Here is a 21,462-nt window from a genome sequence, read left to right on the forward strand (position 1 = left end):
GAGTTCCTTTTGAATGGGACCAAGCTTGTAGGAATGCTTTTGAAAGCATTAAATCCTATTTGATGAAGCCTCCAGTACTAGCAGCCCCCATACCTGGAAATCCATTAATATTATACATTTCAGCACAGGAAAGGTCAGTAGGAGCGCTTCTGGCTCAAGGAAACAATGAAGGCAAAGAAAATGCACTTTATTACTTGAGTAGGATGATGACGCCAAATGAGCTCAAGTATTCACCTATTGAGAAGTTATGTTTGGCACTTGTCTTCTCTATTCAGAAGCTGAAGCATTACTTCCAAGCTCACGCTGTGTGACTCGTCTCAAAAGCAAATCCTATCAAGTTTGTCATGTCTAAACATGTCCTAAGTGATCGATTAGCGAGGTGGTACCTCCAATTTCAACAATTTGAAATTCCGTATGTTCCTCAAAAGGTAGTAAAAGGACAAGCATTAGCAGACTTCCTAGTTGACCATCCGATTCCAGATGATTGGGAGTTGTCTGATGAATTACCTGATGAAGATGCAATGGTCATAGAAATTCAACCTCCTTGGAAGATGTATTTTTATGGCATTGCACATTGTGAAGGAGCTGGTGCTGGAATAGTGTTTATCACTTCTCAAGGAGAAGTTTGTCCATATTCTTTCACTCTGACACAATGATGCTCCAATAATGTTGTTGAATATCAAGCGCTCATACTTGGGCTTGAAATGGCTGTGGATATCAAACAATTGCAACTACAAGTTTTTGGAGACTCCAAGTTAGTGATCAATCAGATTTAGGGTAGCTATGAGGTCAAGAAGCCAGAGTTGGTGCCATATCACAAATATGCTCAAAGATTGGTAAGTTGGCTTGGAGAGGTAACTATTCAACACGTGTCGAGAAAGGAAAATAAGAGAGCTGATGCATTAGCAGCCTTAGCTTCTACATTATCTTTGCTTGATCAGACACAAGTCGTTGTTTGCCAAAGATGGGTAGTTCCTCTACCAAATGACTATGAGGAAGAAGAAAGCGAAGTTGAGCATCTTGCTTCCGTTCTTGAGGTTGAAATTGAAGATTGGCGACAACCATTAATCGATTATCTTTGTTATGGGATATTGCCGGAAAATCCCCGAAGGAAGATAGAAATCCGAAGGAGAGCCCCTCATTTTCTTTATTATAAGAATACACTCTACAGACGATCATTTGATAGGCACTCCTACATTGTTTGGGGGATGATGAATCCCTTCAAGCCCTGCAAGAAGCACACTCTGGAGTATGTGGTGATAATCAATCTGGGCCAAAACTTCATTTTCACATAAAAAGAATGGGGTATTATTGGCCAACCATGATGAAAGATTGTTTAGATTACGCTCGAAGGTGTAAATCTTTCCAATTCCATGCTAACTTCATACATCAACCACCTGAAGGATTACACCCAACTGTTGCTTCTTGGCCATTTGAGGCTTGGGGTTTGGATGTTGTTGGTCTATTGCCAAAGTCTTCTGGTGGACATCTATACATTTTGGCCGCAACTGATTACTTCTCGAAGTGGGCTGAAGCTGTTTCACTTAAGGAAGTAAAGAAGGAAAATGTGGCTAACTTCATTTGAGTCAATATTATCTATCGTTTCGGCATTCCTCGATATATATTGATGGACAATGGTAAGCCATTTGATAACAAGCTGATGAATAAAATATGTGATCTTTTTGGCTTCAAGCAATGCAATTCCTCCATGTACTATGCTGCTGCCAATGGACTTGTTGAAGCATTTAACAAGACGCTCTGCAACTTGTTGAAAAAAGGTTGTCTCTAAGTCTAAGAGAGATTGGCATGAGAGAATGGAAGAAGATCTTTGGGCATATAGGACTATATATCGCACACCAACGCAAGCAAATCCTTACTCACTTGTTTATGGAGTTGAAACAGTCCTTCCACTTGAGCGCCAAATCCCATCGTTGTGGCTTGCCATTCAAGAAGGACTCATTGATGAAGAAAATGCTCGGTTACGCCTTGAAGAACTTGAAGTTCTTTATGAAAAGAGGCTAGAAGCTCAACAAAGCCTTGAATGTTATCAAGCTTTCTTGTCTCGATCTTTTAACAAAAGGGTGCGCCTTAGATCTTTCCAAGTGGGTGACCAAGTTCTTGTGGTCAAAAGGCCTATTATTACCTCTCGTCGATCCGGGGGAAAATTCTCTGCTAAGTGGGATGGACCATATATTGTACAAGAGGTATACTCAAGTGGCGCTTACAAGATAGTTGACTCAGAAGGTTTGCGGATTGGCCCCATAAATGGGAAATTCATGAAGAGATACTATCCTTGAAGAAAACAAATACACTCCTCGACGCACAAGTATAAATTGCATGTTACTCCTGGTCAGCAAGAGTATAAACTGTGCACAGCCCAAAACAAAAGAGTCCGCTAGGTTGAAAACCTCGAAATAGGTGGCCTAGGCAAAAGTTAGGACATTTAAAAAAAGAAGACTCACCTTTTTCGAACTACGGAATGACTTGATCCTCTTCACCGAGGAACGTAGGCAGCTTAGAGTTTCATTCTAAGTTCAGTCATATGAGTTCAAAAAATACATATTACCCAAGGCATTATTCAAATGATGCATGATGGGATATAATTCACTTGATTGACACTTGAAAATTAGGTGCACATGTATTCTTTCGTTGAACTCTCTGTCTAATCTTGATGGCTCAATGGGGGCAAGTCCTCCATGTCAAATTGAGGTTTTTTAATGAAATGATTGTAGTTTCTTTATAAGAGGCAAAATATTCAAGTTGAAGGCTCCAATTCTTGGTCAAGTTGATTTTGTCAAGTCTATTACATCATCAATTTGAAGTATTCAATCCCGCCAAGTCTTAAAGTTGCAGTATTCAAGTCCGCCAAGTCTTCAAATCCTTAAAGTATTAAAAAAATCACTTGTTATAAACTGCATAATGACTTGATCCTCTTCACCGAGATTAGTATCTTCGAGACAATTATAGTCTTTAGCAGGCTGCAAAGTTTTCAAGACCGTCAAGTCTTTGAGCTGAATTCTTCAAATTTGCTAAGTCGTCAAGTTGAATTCTTCATATTTTCTATACCATTGATTTGAAGTCTCTAGCATGCTAAATCTTCAAGTTGAAGTTGAGTTAAATTCTTCTAGTCCGCTAAGTCTTCAACTATCCAAGGCTGTTACGTCTTCAAGTTGAATTCTTCAAAGTGGCTACATCTTCAAGTTTAACTCTTATACTTTAACCTTCAAGTTGAATTCTTAAAATCTACCTAAATCTTCGAGTTGAAGTCTTCAAGTCCACCAAGTCTTCTGAATTTTTCAAACCTGCTAAGTGATGATGAGACCTTTGAATTCGAAAAATTTTCAAGTTAAAGTCTTCAAATTCACCAAGTGTCACGGCCCAAAATCCCTCCGAAGGAGTCGTGATGACACCTAGTCTCTAAAACTAGGTAAGCCTAATATTAACAGAAATAACAACAATATTTAGCTAACATCGAATAATTTCGAAATGGAAATCTTTATACAAAGTTACAATCCCAAAACCGGTAGTACAAGTCATAAGTCTTTCTAGGAGTAATTATACAAAATGAATACATCATTGTTCCGAAATAAGAGGAAACAATGGAAATAAATACAATAGAAGGTGACTTCGAAGCCTGCGAATGCCCAGCAGGTGTACCTTGAAGTCTCCAGCCTTACCAAGCATAAATATCAAACCAACTCGAACCAAAGTACCTGGCTCTGCACAAAAAGATGTGCAAAAGCGTAGCATGAGTACACCACAGTGGTACCCAGTAAGTATTAAGCCTAACCTCGGTAGAGTAGTGACGAGGCCAGGTCAAGACACTACCGAATATATATAACCTGCAGGATATGACTTAAATCTAACAAGAAAGGACTATCAAAGTAATACCAATAGCAGAAGGATATCAAATTGCAAACAGTAGTAACGATAAGAGGAAAACAGGAATGGCAACGAGAATTAACCAAGTAATTAAAAAACAACATAGTTGGGGTCCGGATGAAGCATAAATGGCACCTTATGCCCACATATTTCCATCTCGCTTTGCACGGCAAAATTCACGTGCTACTCAGTACATAATATCCGTGTCAATTGCTAATTAAGATGTTCAAGAGATTCCATTTATATATAATAGTACAGTTTCTAGACCAAGTAGGAAATCAGTGAGAAAGATGAGTTTATTTTAGAAATTATTTGAGTGAAGAAAAATATAACATTTTCAATGAAATACAACATCGAATAAGCTATTGAATTTAATGTAGAGTTTATTAAATTAAGATATAATAAAGATTCCTTTTTAAGAGAAGTAAAAACCTCACACAGGCTAAGGTTATTTAGTTGAGAAATCCATTGAAATATAACCACTATTAGAAATAGTAAATACCGAAATATACGGCGAGTCTTAACCTAGAAGTCACACAAGGTAGCATGATATTAGTTCTTTTATTTTAAATCACTACATTACTAACAACTCAGCAGGGCAGGAGGTAATGACTCAACGTAGTAAATTCACTTAGAAAATCAATTCACCAGAATAATAGTATTAGGAAAATAACTCGGGAAATGACGGCAAGGCAATAAGTCGATGACAATACCTCGATCCTCAGAACAGAGTGAAAACTAGGAATACAGATTATCAGAGTCTCGTACGAAGGAACTGAGTCAATACAGTAAATAGGGGATACCAAAATACAAGATAGGTTGCGGCGCACAACCCGATCCCACCATATAATGTCAATATCATAAGTCACCCTTATTCCACCATATCAATTCATCCTTATTTCACATGTTGCGGCGTGCAACCCGATCCCACCGTACAATATCAATATGATAACAATAAACATAATATGTTACGGCGCGCAACCCGATCCCACCATATAATATCAATATCATAATTCACCCTTATTTCACCATAACAATCCACCCTTATTTCACATGTTACGGCGTGCAACCCGATCCCACCGTAAAAAAATAATATCACAAATATAAATATCCTCCCTATTCCACTACCTCCCTTATTTCACCTGTTGCGGCGTGCAACCCGATCCCCCGTACAATAATTTAAATCAACAACAATTCAATAACTCAATTTACAAGAATTTCTACAACCAAGAGTATGAGTACACGGCAACAAGGGAACCATGTAAAAATCAAATGAATACAACAACCTATACAAAATAACAGGTCATATAAGGCACATGATAACTAAGCAGGCAATCACAACACTTTGGACATGTAGCAGATGTGCACATAGTCATAGAAGAACTCAACAATTAAGAGGTAACAAGACAATAAGGAAGGCAATGACTTCAACCATGGCATATAAGGGCCAAATAATGAGTAAGAGGTAAATAAATGCTAACCACATCATATAGATCATGTAAGAGTAGTCTAACAACGAGATACCACATGTTATGACAATTTAATCAAAAGCATGGAAAGAGACTAGACAATCTAAACCGATCAATACCAAATATAGGCTGTGTACCCACTTGTCACCTTGCGTACACGACTTTCACATAACAAGATAACACAATTAACTCAATTCCTAAGGGGTGGTTTCCCCCACACAAAGTTAGACAAGACACTTACCTCAATTCGGCCAACTCAATACTGAATTTAGCTTTTCCTTTAACAATTCACTATCGCTCGGCCCAATCTAGCCAAAGACGACTTAAATACATCAAACAATGCAAGAGAAAACAACTTCAATTAACAAAGTTATGATCCTTATACAATTTGTAAAAAGTCAACAAAAGTCAACTTCCCGGTCCCGCACCTCGAAACCTGACAAAATTTACAAAACCCGAATACCCATTCCGATACGAGTTCAACCATACAAAAATTATCAAGTTCCGATACCAATACATTCTTCAAATCAACATTTTACATTTTTGAAAGATTTTACAATTTTCCCCAAATTTTCCTTTAGGTTCTCATGTATTTGATGTTAAATATAATCACAAGATACAATTGAAAATTGATTAGAGGCACTTACCCAATGATTTGATATGAAAATCCTCTCTCAAAATTACCCACTCTCGGACCTAGAGTTCAAAATATGATAAAATAAAGCTAAGATTCGGAGTGCCCGGCTATTAGCAGGCTGCAGATGTCGCATTTGCGACATGGGGTTCGCAAATGCGAGCCCCGCAAAAGCGGCCATTACTTCGCAAAAGAGAAAATTGAACAGCCTTGTCTCTATCGCAACTGCGATGGAACAGATCGCAAATGCGAAAATGGGGCCTTCGCAAAAGCGGCCCAAACGTTCGCAAAAGCGAACTTCAACTGCCCAGTTCACCATCGCATTTGCGAGGCTAGCTCCGCAAATGCAAAGCCTGCCAGTCCCCAGCCTATTCGCAAATGCGATCCCAAGTTTGCAAAAGCGATGATCGCAAATGCGACCCTCAACTCGCAAATGCGAGATCAGACACCAGCAAATTCTAAACCTTCTGCCAAACATTCTGAAATGCATACGAAACTCATCCGAGCCCTTGGGGCTGAAACCCAAACACACACACAAGTCTAGAACCACGAATCGGATGCCAAAACATATGAAAATCGCCATGAATTTCAAGAACTTCTAGAATCGCAACTAATCATCCGAACCATATCAAATCAACTCTAAATGACACCAAATTTTGCAGGCAAGTCCCAAATGACATAACGAAGCTTTTCCAACTCTTGGAATTGCATTCCGACCCCGATATCCCCAAAGTCAACTCTCAGTCAAACCTCTCAATCTTCCAAAACTTCAACTTTCCAATTTTTGCCAAAATACCTCAAATTACCCTACGGACCTCCAAATCCTAATCCGGGCATACGCCTAAGTCCAAGATCACCACCCGAGCCTATCGAAACTATCAAAACTCCAATCCGCAGTCCAATACTCAAAAGTCAAATCTTGGTCAATTCTTTCAACTTCGAGCTTCTCAAATGAGAGTCACTCCTAAAAATATTCATTTTCGAACTTCTCAAAAACCAAAACCGATGATGCACGCAAGTCATATTACATTGTGTGAAGCTGCTTGTGACCTCAAACTGCCAAACCGGATGCAATTGCTCAAAACAACCAGTCGGGTCATTACATCTTCCCCCATTTAAACATACGTTCGTCCTCGAACGTGCCCGGAGTCATTCCAAAGCCATCAAACTACTGCATGAGCTCACCATACATACACCCGAGGGTGATTCCCTATCACCCAAACCTATGTAGGACTGACAACGCAACTTAATAGTAAGGACCCGTAAAACGTTTAACCAAAACTCGGGGTTTCGTGGTGCCAAGATAGATTCATGCATTACTATAGTAGAAATTCTTCGTGGCGGGCTTGCGAGTCGCGGTTCGGACTTTTTGGATTGAACAGTACCCTACGGACTGAGAGGAAAATGTTTCGCAGAAGAACGCGTTTCTGCGGCCCATTATGCGGCCGCATAATCACTCTGCGGGCCGCAGAGTGAAGCAGTAAGTTTGGCCAACTTGAGGTCCGTTTTGCGGTCTATTATGCGACCGCATAATCAATATGTGGACCGCATATCGGTCGCATAATTCCTCTTGAGTTTCTGCGGAGGGAGTTCTGCGGTGCATTATGCGACTGCAGAACAAGTATGCGGATAGCATAATGGTCGCATACCTGAGCCGAAAGTTTAGGCCCCAGAGGGCCATTTCTTCGGTCACTTTGTGGATCGCATAACCATTATGCGGTCGCATATGCGACCGTAGACCTGTGTCGGCCACCATTTTTCTTAATTTAAAAAAACCCGACCTTCATTCCGTTAAAACACCCATTTAGTCTATTTTGAAGCTCATTTCTGATATTTCTAGTGTGAGAGAGAGAGGGTTCTAGAGGGAGGGCCTAATTCCCATCAATTAAATTTCAACCATCACTCAAAGCTTGGAAATATTCAAGTAGAGCACCAGATTCTTCATCCAAAAAGGTAAGACTTCATCACCCCAGCTCTTAATTTCAAACATAGCTATAATGGGGTATTAGTGTGATACTTCATGGGTATGAGGGTGGTTCATCTTGCATGCATGTGATAAAGAGTGTGGGAAAAATAAAAAATAAACTAGAACCATGAACGTTTTCCTAATTTTGGGTTCAATTTGTATATTGCTAAAATAGATTGAGGTTGCTAAGGGTTCCGGATAATTGTAGAGTCTAAAGAAGCGCAATTGAGGTATGTATGGCTAACTCTCTTCTTCTTAGAATCGAACTCCTGGTGTCCGAATAATTGGTGTAAGTTCCAACTTGATTATACTAGAATTGTTTGCCTTTGTGTGTTTGATTGAAAGATTCATGTTCCCTAATTGTTTTAGATGGTTACCATGTCATCATGTTATTTGAGAACGTAATTATGTTTTTTCCAAGCTTCTTCCCTTATGTGTGAAATGCCTTATGTGATGGTATTTATCGACATGAATGATGATGTTATTTGGACGAATAAAAAGGGAAAGACTTGAATTGTAAAATGTTCCCAAGTGCCAAGAACTAATTAATAAATGAGGCTTTTGTGCCATGTAACGAAAGATGGGAAAGAAATGTGAATTGAGTGAACAATTGAAAGAGGTTATGTCTCAAGTGAGATGGCTTAGCCGATCGGGCCGAGATCGGATGCCATGTTGTACACATGGTGGCAATTGTGTTGGAATTATTGATTTACATTATGGATATAGATATGTCTTACTTGAGATGGCTTAGCCGGTCGGGCCGAGACCGGACTCCGTATAAAAACACGGTGGCATTGTGAGTTGTGGCTTTGGCACTAAAGATTATTAACCTAAAAAGATGGAAAGATTGAATTGGAAACTATGTGACCCTTACTTGGTGTTTTCTTTGTATTTCTGTGAAGTACTTATTGATTATTATGACCGCCTTCTCTTTGTTTCACTGTTCATTCTACTAAGATTGGTGTTTGCCTTACATACTAGTACTATTCGACAGTACTAACGTCCCTTTTACCGGGGGCGCTACATCTTTGAATAGATGTAGGTGGTTCCATCGAAGATAGTGCCGATCGCAGATAGTGGTGCTCTCTTTATCTCCTCATAACAGTCATGGTGAGCCTCATTTCTCCCAGGGGTCATGTAGTCCTTCTTTTGCATAAGTTTTCATATTTTGAGGTATAGCCGGGGCCTTGTTGCCGGCATTGTCATATTGCTCTTTTGTACTCTTAGAGGCTCCGTAGACGTTTATGTGGGTCATGTATGTATGTTGGGGTGGTCGTTGAATCGAGTTGTATTTTAGGAACCCAACTATGGCATATTGTATATAAGAAAAAATGAACTAGCAACGTTTATATATTTTTATAATTGATCTCTCCCTTGTTTTAAAATGGTAATGCGATCCCTTTTTGGATTATGAATGAGTCGGGTAGGAAAGGTTTAATAGGCTTGCTCGACCGGGTTCACTCGATTGAAAGCCGGTCGCGCTCCCCGAGGTTGGGGCATGACAAACTTGGTATCAGAGCCTAAGGTTTTAAAGTTTCCTAGGATGTCTCGGAGCCGTGTCTAGTAGAGCCCTTCTTATCGGTGTGTTGTCGACCACATCTATAATTAGGGGGCTACTTGGACATTTAAGAATGATACCCTTCATTATTGTTCTTTATCGTGCGATGGAGCGGAACGTGAGGTTGTTTTCCCCTAACTCGTGCATTGTTCTAACTTTCAGTAAATGGCACGTAAGAAGAGAGCGAGAATTGGACAAGAAGCCAATGCCACACCAGGAGTGGCTGTTGATCCCCTACTTGATAATACGGGTGAGGATAATCCCCCTACTATCACACTGCCTGATTCGTCTACTCCAGAATAGACTACCCCAGTTGCTACACCCATGGAGGGTGCCACAATCCCTCCCGTTGATATACCTGTTCCATCTCCAGCCCCAGCTCCAGGTCCCAGTATTTCTGATGGAGATCTTAGAGGAGCTATTCAGATGCTGACTCAGTTAGTAGCTTCTCAGGCCCAGAGGTCAAATGTTGCACCCACCTTATTTAGCTCGCAAGAGGATTCTTCTGGTTCCAGGGTAAACAGGTTCCTTCAGTTAGACCCTCCAGTGTTCATAGGTACTGATCCCGGGGCAGACCCTCAGGATTTCATTGATAAGATGCATAAGACCCTCCGAGTTATGTGTGTTACTGAAGTAGAGGGAGTAGAGTTGGCCTCTTATCGTCTGAAAGGGGTGGCATATTCCTGGTTTGAGATGTGGAAAGATTCTCGTGAGGAGGGGAGCCCTCCGGCGAGATAGAGTAAGTTCGCGGATGCCTTCATAGACCATTTCTTGCCTGCCGAGACTAAGACAGCCCGTGCTGTGGAGTTTAAGACCCTTAAACAGGGTAGTAGGAATGTGTGGGAGTATCACATGGAGTTCGTGCGCCTGTCGAAGTATGTTGTCCATATGATACCGACTTTGGAGGCAAGAGTGCATCGATTTGTGCAGGGCCTTAGCCCTTTGGTTATTAATAAGGTAGCCACAGCTGCTCTAAATTCTGACATGAACTATGGAAGGATGGTGGCATTTGCCTAAGCTACGGAAGCTCGAAAGTTAAAGCTCAGGATGGAACGGGAAAGTAGTAGTAGGGCCCGATCAGCGGGCAACCTTGGGGATTCATTCGGAGGTGGGAGATCAACTTTTCGGGGAGGATCATCAGGGCCGTCCCAGTCTTATGCTCAGTCTTCAGCTAGTGCCCCATCATCAGGGCATGGTCAGCAGCAGAGGAGTCGCTTTAGGCCCGGTCAGGGCAGCAGGGGGTCCCACCACCAGGGCGGATCAGGAGGGAGATTCCAGCAGCAACAAAATGCCCCATGCCCTAAGTGTGGGAGGATACATTCGGGAGTCTGCTACCTGGACATGCCAGTATGTTACGGATGTGGAATGAGAGGCCATATTTAGAGGGAGTGTCGTGCATCCCGTCAGGGTGCAAGCAGGGGCACATCTCAGTCATCCAGTCCTACAGCTGCTACATCTTCAGCACCCCCTCCAGCTCGAGGCTCTCCAGCACCCACATGGCGTGGTGCAGCTAGGGGTGGTGCACAGAGTTCGGGAGGAACCAGCCGATTCTATGCTATGAGTGGTCGACAGAGTGCAGAGGCTTCGCCAGATATCGTCACAGGTATATTGACTATTCAATCTCATGATATGTATGCCCTTATTGATCCCAGATCTTCTTTGTCCTATGTTACTCCTTATGTTGCTACGAGCTTCAGGATAGAACCAGAACAGCTTTATGAGTCGTTCTCTGTATCTACTCTGGTGTGCGAGTCCATTATGGCCGCACGGGTTTGTAGGGATTGTGTTGTCACAGTGCGTGGTCGGGATACCATGGCCGATATTGTTGAACTAGGGATGATTGATTTTGATGTAATAATGGGTATGGATTGGCTTTATTCATGTTTTTCCAAACTCGATTGCCGAGCCAGAATCATGAGGCTTGAGTTTCCTAACGAGCCAGCTGTTGAGTGGGAGGGGAATAATGTTATGCCAAAAGGTAGGTTTATTTCTTACCTTAAGGCCACAAAGATGATCAGGAAGAGGTGTATTTATCATTTGGTCCGAGTTACGGACACCACTGCTGAGGTACCTACCCTTGAATCTGTACCAATTGTGAATGAATTCCCCGATGTATTTCCGGATGAGCTCCCTGGAATTCCTCCAGACAAAGAGATTGATTTTGGGATTGATATGATGCCAGACACGCAGCCTATATCCATTCCACCTTATATAATGGCGCCGGCAGAATTAAAAGAGCTAAAGGAACAACTAAGGGATTTGCTAGAGAAAGGTTTCATCCGACCGAGTGTGTCACCTTGGGGCACACCGGTTCTCTTTGTCAGGAAGAAAGATGGATCGTTGCGCATGTGTATTGATTACCTGCAACTCAACAAAGTCACAATCAAAAACAAATACCCATTGCCTAGAATAGATGATTTGTTTTACCAATTACAAGGTGCTAAGTACTTCTCCAAAATTGATTTGCGGTCCGGGTATCATCAATTGAAGGTAAGAGAGCAGGATATTCCGAAAACAACTTTCAGAACCCGGTATGGGCACTTTGAATTTTTGATAATGTCTTTCGGGCTAACAAATGCCCCGGCAGCGTTCATGGATCTTATGAATCGAGTCTTTAGGCCGTTTCTTGACTCTTTTGTGATAGTATTCATTGACAACATCCTTGTATATTCACGAAGTCGAGAGGATCACGCTGACTACCTCAGGGCAGTTCTGCAGACTCTTCATCACCACCACTTATATGCAAAGTTCTCGAAATATGAATTTTGGCTTGAATCTATTACATTCCTGGGTCATGTCATCTCCGAAGAAGGAATTAAGGTTGATCCTCAAAAGATTGCAGCGGTGAAGGATTGGCCTAGACCTACTACTCCAACAGAGATTCGCAGTTTCTTGGGTTTGGCCGGGTATTATAGGAGGTTTGTGGAGGGTTTCTCCACTCTTGCCTCTCCATTGACTAAATTGACGCAGAAGGCGGTTAAGTTCCAGTGGTCCGATGCTTGTGAAAGGAGCTTCCAGGAATTGAAATCAAGATTGACTTCGGCGCCGATATTGACCCTGCCAGAGGGTACTGAGGGGTTTGTGGTGTATTTCGATGCTTCAAGGATCGGTCTTGGGTGTGTATTAATGCAACATGGTAAGGTTATAGCATATGCTTCAAGGCAACTTAAGAATCATGAAAAGAACTATCTAACTCATGACTTAGAGCTTGCGACGGTAGTTTTTGCATTAAAATTTTGGCGTCATTATTTGTATGGAGTCCATATAGATGTGTTCATGGACCACAAAAGTCTTCAATACATTTTCAAGCAGAAGGAATTGAACTTAAGGCAGAGAAGGTGGCTTGAGTTGCTCAAAGATTATGACATCGACATTTTGTATCATCCGGGGAAGGCTAATGTGGTGGCAAATGCTCTTAGTCGAAAATCTATGGGTAGTTTGGCTCACTTGGAGGCATGTCAAAGGCCCTTGGCCCGGGAGGTTCACTAGTTGGACAGTTTGGGAGTTCGTCTTGCGGACTCTAATAAAGGGGGAGTGATTGTGCAGAATAGGGCGGAATCATCGCTTGTGACGAAGGTCAAGTAGAAGCAATACAATGATCCAGTGTTGGTGCAACTGAAGGAAGGGATTCATAAACACAAGACTATGGCTTTTTCTCTTGGCATAGATGACAGTACAGTACGGTACCAAGGGCGGTTATGTGTTCCAAATGTAGATGGTCTTCGGGAAAGAATCATGGCAGAAGCTTATACTTCTAGATATTCTGTGCACCCAGGTTCTACTAAAATGTATCATGACCTCAAGGAAGTTTACTGGTGGAATAACATGAAGAGGGGTGTGGCGAACTTTGTGGAAAAATGTTCACACTGTCAACAGGTAAAGGCCGAGCATCAAAGGCCCGGTGGGTTAGCAAAGAGTATAGAAATTTCAATGTGGAAATGAGAAATGATTAATATAGATTTTATGGTAGGGTTACCATGCACTCCGCGTAAGTTTGACTCAATTTGGGTGATCGTGGATCGACTCACGAAATCAGCACACTTCTTACCAGTTAAAGCCACCGACACTGCGAAACAATATGCTCAATTGTATATCAAGAAAATAGTCAGGCTTCATGGCACTCCAGTTTCCATCATTTCCGATCGAGGGGCCCAGTTCACAGCTGATTTTTGGAAGAAATTTCAGCAAGGTTTGGGTACGCAGGTAAATCTTAGCACAGCTTTTCATCCTCAGACTGACGAGCAAGCAGAGCGGACTATTCAGACACTTGAGGACATGTTGCGTGCTTGTGTGCTTGACTTGAAGGGTAGCTGGGATGATCATTTGTCGCTCATAGAATTTGCTTATAACAACAGCTTCCATGCCAGTATTCAGATAGTGCCTTTTGAGGTCTTGTATGGTAGAAGATATAGATCGCCGATTGGGTGGTTCGAGGTTGGAGAATCTGAACTAATAGGACTAGACCTTGTGCATCAGGCTATGGAAAATATTAAGATCATAAAAGAGCGGTTGAAAACTGCTCAGAGTCGTCAAAAATCCTACTCGAATGTTCGTCGCAGAGACTTAGAGTTCAAAGAAGATGATTGGGTGTTCTTGAAGGTATCTCCCATGAAGGGGATCATGAGGTTTGGAAAGAAAGGGAAATTAAGTCTGAGGTATGTCGGGCCGTATAGAATCACTCAAAAGATAGGTCAAGTGGCGTACAAGTTTGATCTACCACCTGAGATGTCATTAGTGCACCTGGTGTTCCATGTGTCCATGTTGAAGAAGGTAGTTGGAAATCCGTCCGCTATCGTGTCGGTTGAGACCGTCGAAGTTAGTGAAGAATTGTCGTATGAAGAGATTCCAGTTGCTATCCTTGATAGACAGGTCCGGAAGTTGAGGAACAAAGAAATTGCATCCGTGAAGGTGTTATGGCGAAACCAACAAGTCGAAGAAGCTACTTGGGAAGCCGAGAATGAAATGAAAGAAAAGTACCCTCATTTGTTTGAATAGCCATGTAATAGTTCTATGAAGTTGTTTCCCCTAAAGTTTGCATCGCTTGTTCGGCTAATATAAAGACACTCCTTTCTAGTTATATGTCCCCCATGAGGCTTCGGTTGGTGTTATTTTGCATTCTGTTGTGTCATTTAATTCTATATATGTTGCTAAGGTGTGTTTCGGGGGCTCTCTGGCAGGTGGATAGGCCTAGATACAAAGGAAACTCTTGCGAATTTTTTAGGAAATTAGGAAGTTAGGCAAATTTGTGGTTGATGGTATGTGGCATAACTGAAACTGTGTTAAGTAAACCTTGATCCTCATTCGAGAACGAATGATCTTAAGTGGGGGAGGATGTAAGGACCCGCAAAAATTTAAACCAAAACTCGGGGTTTCGTGGTGCCAAGATAGATTCCTGCATTACTATACTAGAAATTCTTCGCGGCAGGCTTGCGAGCCGCGGTTCGGACTTTTTGGATTGAAGAGTACCCTACATACTGAGAGGAAAATGTTTCGTAGAAGAACGCATTTTTGCGGCCCATTATGCGGTCGCATAATCACTCTGCGGGCCGCATAATGGCCGCAGAGTGAAGCAGTAAGTTTTTCCAACTTGAGGTTAGTTTTGCGGTCGATTATGCGACCGCATAATCGATATGCGGATAGCATATCGGTCGCATAATTCCTCTTGGGTTTCTATGGAGGGAGTTCTACGGTGCATTATGCGACCGCAGAACAAGTATGCGGACCGCATAATGGTCGCATACCTGAGCCGAAAGTTTAGGCCCCTGAGGGCCATTTCTGCGGTCACTTTGTGGATCGCATAACCATTATGCAGTCGCATATGCGACCGCAGACCTGTGTCGGGGCACCATTTTTCTTAATTTAAAACCCGACCTTCATTCCGTTAAAACACCCATTTAGTCTATTTTGAAGCTCATTTATGATATTTCTAGTGTGTGAGAGAGAGGGTTCTAGAGGGAGGGCCTAATTCCCATTAATTAAATTTCAACCATCACTCAAAGCTTAGAAATATTCAAGTAGAGCACCAAATTCTTCATCCAAAAAGGTAAGACTTCATCACCCCAGCTCTTAATTTCAAACATAGCTATAATGGGGTATTAGTGTGATACTTCATGGGTATGAGGGTGGTTCATCTTGCATGCATGTGATAAAGAGTGTGGGAAAAATAAAAAGTGAACTAGAACCATGAACGTTTTCCTAATTTTGGGTTCAATTTGTATATTGCTAAAATAGATTGAGGTTGCTAAGGGTTCCGGATAATTGTAGAGTCTAAAGAAGCGCAATTGAGGTATGTATGGCTAACTCTCTTCTTCTTAGAATCGAACTCCTGGTATCCGAATAATTGGTGTAAGTTCCAACTTGATTATACTAGAATTGTTTGCCTTTGTATGCTTGATTGAAAGATTCATGTTCCCTAATTGTTTTAGATGGTTACCATGTCATCATGTTATTTGAGAACGTAATTATGTTTTTTCCAAGCTTCTTCCCTTATGTGTGAAATGCCTTATGTGATGGTATTTATCGACATGAATGATGATGTTATTTGGACGAATAAAAAGGGAAAGACTTGAATTGTAAAATGTTCCCAAGTGCCAAGAACTAATTAATAAATGAGGCTTTTGTGCCATATAACGAAAGATGGGAAAGAAATGTGAATTGAGTGAACAATTGAAAGAGATTATGTCTCAAGTGAGATAGCTTAGCCGATCGAGCCGAGATCGGACGCCATGCTGTACACATGGTGGCAATTGTGTTGGAATTATTGATTTACATTGTGGATATGGATATGTCTCACTTGAGATGGCTTAGCCGGTCGGGCCGAGACCGGACTCCGTGTAAAAATACGGTGGCATTGTGAGTTGTGGCTTTGGCACTAAAGATTATTAATCTAAAGAGATGGAAAGATTGAATTGGAAACTATGTGACCCTTACTTGGTGTTTTCTTTGTATTTCTGTGAAGTACTTATTGATTATTAGGACTGCCTTCTCTTTGTTTCACTGTTCATTCTACTAAGACTGGTGTTTGCCTTATATACTAGTACTATTCGACAGTACTAACGTTCATTTTGCCGGGGGCGCTACATCTTTGAATGGATGTAGGTGGTTCCATCGAAGATAGTGTCGATCGCAGATAGTGGTTCTCTCTTTCTCTCCTCACAACAGTCATGGTGAGCCCCATTTCTCCCAGGGGTCATGTAGTCCTTCTTTTGCATAAGTTTTCATATTTTGAGGTATAGCTGGGGCCTTGTTGCCGGAATTGTCATGTTGCTCTTTTGTACTCTTAGAGGCTCCGTAGACGTTTATGTGGGTCATGTATGTATGTTGGGGTGGTCGTTGAATCGAGTTGTATTTTGGGAACCCAACTATGGCATAATGTATATAAGGAAAAATGAACTAGCAACGTTTATATATTTATATAACTGATCTCTCCCCTGTTTTAAAATAGTGATGCGATCCCATTTTGGATTATGGATGAGTCGGGTAGAAAAGGTTTAATAGGCTTGCTCGACCAGGTTCACTCGGTTGAGCGCCGGCCGCGCTCCCCGAGGTTGGGGCGTGACATTAACTGAAGATCTCACTTTATCCTTAGTCTGTAGCCTTAGGACAGAACCCACCCCTCAACATGAAACTTATCATAGGACCCGAATCTTGCATCATCACACCGTATAAACCTGATCAAGCTGAATCGAGTCACACTCCAACCCAGAGTACGTTCACATGATGTTCCACACAACTCAAATGCCCGTAGTAATAACTTATGACCACCATAGCTGCTCAAATAACATTCTGGATGTCGGCAATACACTTCCCATTGAATAGAACCTTGTTCTGAACCTCCACAACGCTGCCCATGATAAAGAAACATGCGGGAACTCATAGCCACCCATGAAGTCAACAAGTAAAAAAGCTCCCTCATCCGTACACTAAGCAAGCAGCCCAAATGGCAACTTATCACTGAACCACATAGATTCTCACACAACACGGTCCGTACACCCAACCAGCAATAACTCAGTTATGCAGTACAAATAGAAGGAAATCAAGGTATGAGGATTATCTAACAAGTATAACATGTGTAACAACAAAAGTATAGTTTCATTAAATCACCCCACAGAGGGAAAACAAAACACCAAATAAACACAAAGAAAGGGTATCCCACATAACATCCGCTGCGGCGTGCTGCCCGCTCCCAGATACTCATCAAGCCAAAGTGCTCGGGTTCACTGATCACATAAATACTGATATCAAGCACAGTAGAGTGCACAAGTATAACTGTGGGAAAATGAATAGAAATAATAAAACATGGAAGAAAGCAAGCACAACTAAGATGCAATGAGAAAATCAACACCACGAGGGCCATCTCGCCCACATCGCCATAAGGCCTGAACGGAATTACAACATGCGTGGAGAATAATCATACAACCTCACAGCCCATCATAGCATAAGAGAGTAGCACATAACATAGGCCAGGGGCACAAATGATATCTATTCCGCCCGGTAACATAACCATGATATCAACTTCATAAGAGTACCCAAACTTGATCCGATATAAAGTACACATTCTCGATGAGCTTTCGAATAGCCCCCAAACCAAATCCTGATCATTCCCAAATAGGTAAATATCCTCCCAAAAGTCCATAGTAACCTATCAACAATTTATACCATCAGTTATGCCATTCTCAATTTTCTCTATCCAAAGCCTCCATGGTCGCTTCTGCGGTTCCTTTGTCGCTTCTACGACCATCGCACCTACGCAAACCAGCCGCAGGTGTGGTCATACCAGAACCAACAACAACCATCAATAACAACATGACACCTAACAACATCAAAACGACGAATCGCACCTCAAATCAAAATCTACGAACTTGAACTTTCAAATTCTATATCTTGTGGCGAAACACATCAAATTAATCCGGAATGACTTCAAATTTTGCACACAAGTCATAAATGACATAACGGAGCTATTCCAATTTCCAGAATCGGATTATGACCTCGATATCAAAAAGTCAACTCCCCGATCAAACTTTCAAAAATTCCCTTCACAATCCGCAAATAAGAAATAGTCCGCATATGAGGACATCCAGCCCCAAAACCTCATGAATACCAATATTTCCACACCCGAACTCAAATACGCTACTCGAATGACTGATACATCACTCACATCCAATCATCTTACTGAAGCATCCATATAGATTTTTCGGCCGTGTAACAAAACCTGAACCTCAAAGGCCTCAAAACCCAGTAATCACCATGCCACTAAGCCACGCACCCGCAACCCAAAACTCAAGGTTGATATCCAATAATGCCAATATTCTATTAACTCTAGTATCCATCCAGGAGAAAACCATAATGTACAATATATTCCTTATGCCCATAGCAGACCGCCGACTTAAGCCGTTGCCGAAACCATCGAGAGCTCTCCGAGATCCGCCCGCACACAACTAAGACATTAGGCCGCATCTCCCCAACTCAAACGGGTCACATAAACCGTCCAACCCAAGAGTACTGCCACAAATGCCAATATAGAATTCCTATTCAAAAGGACCAATTACTTCCATTGCTATGCTGACCCAACACCATAGAGCTGATCCATTTCTTCGGATACTCCTTGTTTTTCCTCCGGGGTAATACTTCTCCCTGTCGATATGCAATGATCCCAATCAAAGCCTAGATGCAGATAATCCTAGCATAAACCACGTAGCCCAGAAGCTCATAAACCACCGCATTTCCTCTGAAGCACCACATAATGCCGCAATCAAGATGCCCACGCTGAATAGACCTTTTGTGAATCTGAAGTTATTCCTCTGATCCCCTTTTGATACTGAAATGTAGATCCATTAATGACGCAGAAACACCGTAAGCCCCAATATCACCCCATGCAAGATATCAGATCTTAATCATACACAAATTTTGGGGAACCTTCCAATACCATATATACACATCTCAGGCCAATACTGATGTAAATCTGACTCTGCAATCTGAATGCCGCTAGTGGACTCCCCCACTTGGCGCGAAGCCATAGAAAACAACATCTGATGATCCGCAAAACTAACCTTCACAGCTCGTACAACACCAATCACAAGGTACTCCAAGTCATCTACTAAGCACACGTCCATTCTCGTGACAGTCAAACTCGCTTCCTTTAATGCCTTGAATGATAACATGTACCTTTCACTGAGTAGAAATCCCATACAAACCACATAGTCTCCAATACCACCAACTATCCTCAATTAACATCCACCTCATGACCCCACCACGATCTCGATGACTAGTCAACCAATTAAACCTTCCCAAGCTCGTACTCATCAACCAGATGTCGGGATCCGCTGCACCTCCATGTGAACAACTGAATAGTACTTCAATACCTCCGCATCTTCAGTCTAGACGACACGTTGAGATAATGTTTGAGCATCCCTGGCTCCCTCGTAGCCCATCTGCAACATCACGAACTGCTGGCAAATAGCTGATACCGAAAGCGCAATACCATACACGAGGGAATGCAAAGGAACGTAAGGTATATGCTTCGAGCTGAATCAATATCGCACGACAATGAATGAAAAAAGTGGGATTTCCTAATAGTTTTCGTAGCCTCTCGACGATAAGTACAGACGTCTCCGTACCGATCCGCAAGACTCTACTAAACTTGCTTACGACTCGTAGCACCTATGAACCTAGAGCTCTAATATCAACTTGTCACGATCCAAAATCCCTCCAAAGGAGTCGTGATGACACCGTCTCTAAAACTAGGTAAGCCTAACATTAACAGAAATAACAACAATATTTAGCTAACATCGAGTAATTTCGAAATGGAAATCTTTATACAAAGTTACAATCCCAAAACCGGTAGTACAAGTCATAAGTCTTTCTAGGAGTAATTATACAAAATGAATACATCATTGTTCTGAAATAAGAGGAAACAATGGAAATAAATAAAATAGAAGGTAACTTCGAAGCCTGCGAACGTCCAGCAGGTGTACCTTGAAGTCTCCAGCCTTACCAAGCATAAATATCAAACCAACTCGAACCAAAGTACCTGGCTCTGCACAAAAAGATGTGCAGAAGCGTAGCATGAGTATACCACAATGGTACCTAGTAAGTATTAAGCCTAACCTCGGTAGAGTAGTGACGAGGCCAGGTCAAGACACTACCGAATATATATAACCTGCAGGATATGACTTAAATCTAACAAGAAAGGACTATCAAAGTAATACCAATAGCAGAAGGATATAAAATTGCAAACAGTAGTAACGATAAGAGGAAAACAGGAATGGCAACGAGAATTAACCAAATAATTAAACAACAACATAGTTGGGGTCTGGATGAAGCATAAATGGTTCAAGTAGGGAAAATGATGTTAACTCAACCAATCGAAATGTTTCTAATACACAATTCCAACAATACCAATCCTCGTAATCTCATATCATAATCACAACTTCCAAACCTTTAACACACATGGCACCTTATGCCCACATATTTCCACGACAAAATCCACGTGCTACTCAGTACACAGTATCCGTGTCACATGCTAATTAAGGTGTCATATATATCATACAGTAATAGTACAGTTTCTAGACCAAGTAGGAAATCAGTGAGAAAGATGAGTTTATTTTAGAAATTATTTGAGTGAAGAAAAATATAACATTTTCAATGAAATACAACATCGGATAAGCTATTGAATTTAATGTAGAGTTTATTAAATTAAGATATAATAAAGATTCCTTTTTAAGTGAAGTAAAAACCTCACACAGGCTATGGTTATTAAGTTGAGAAATCCATTGAAATATAACCACTATTAGAAATAGTAAATACCAAAAATCACACAAGGTAGCATGATATTAGTTCTTTTATTTTAAATCACTACATTACTAACAACTCAGCAAGGCAGGAGGTAATGACTCAACGTAGTAAATTCACTTAGAAAATCAATTCACCAGAATAATAGTATTAGGAAAATAAC

The 21,462-nt window shown here is 41.4% G+C and overlaps 1 protein-coding gene across 1 annotated transcript; it reads left to right on the forward strand.

The window, feature by feature from the left end:
- Positions 1-1,627: 1,627 nt before the first annotated feature.
- Positions 1,628-2,297, forward strand: LOC142178133 (uncharacterized). The gene is made up of 2 exons (XM_075247464.1): positions 1,628-1,778; positions 1,903-2,297. Exons 1-2 carry the CDS (start codon positions 1,628-1,630, stop codon positions 2,295-2,297), a joined length of 546 nt encoding a protein of 181 aa, XP_075103565.1.
- Positions 2,298-21,462: the final 19,165 nt, after the last annotated feature.

The sequence above is a fragment of the Nicotiana tabacum genome, chromosome 24, assembly GCF_000715075.1.
Source record: "Nicotiana tabacum cultivar K326 chromosome 24, ASM71507v2, whole genome shotgun sequence".
Taxonomy (NCBI): domain Eukaryota; kingdom Viridiplantae; phylum Streptophyta; class Magnoliopsida; order Solanales; family Solanaceae; genus Nicotiana; species Nicotiana tabacum.

What these genes read in the sequence shown, in the direction of transcription:
- LOC142178133 (XM_075247464.1), top strand. Translation starts at nt 1,628, where the DNA reads ATGGACAATGGTAAGCCATTTGATAACAAGCTGATGAATAAAATATGT. An exon ending in CTGCAACTTGTTGAAAAAAG is followed by an intron (nt 1,779 to 1,902) that starts GTTGTCTCTAAG and finishes GAGTTGAAACAG; the next exon opens with TCCTTCCACTTGAGCGCCAA.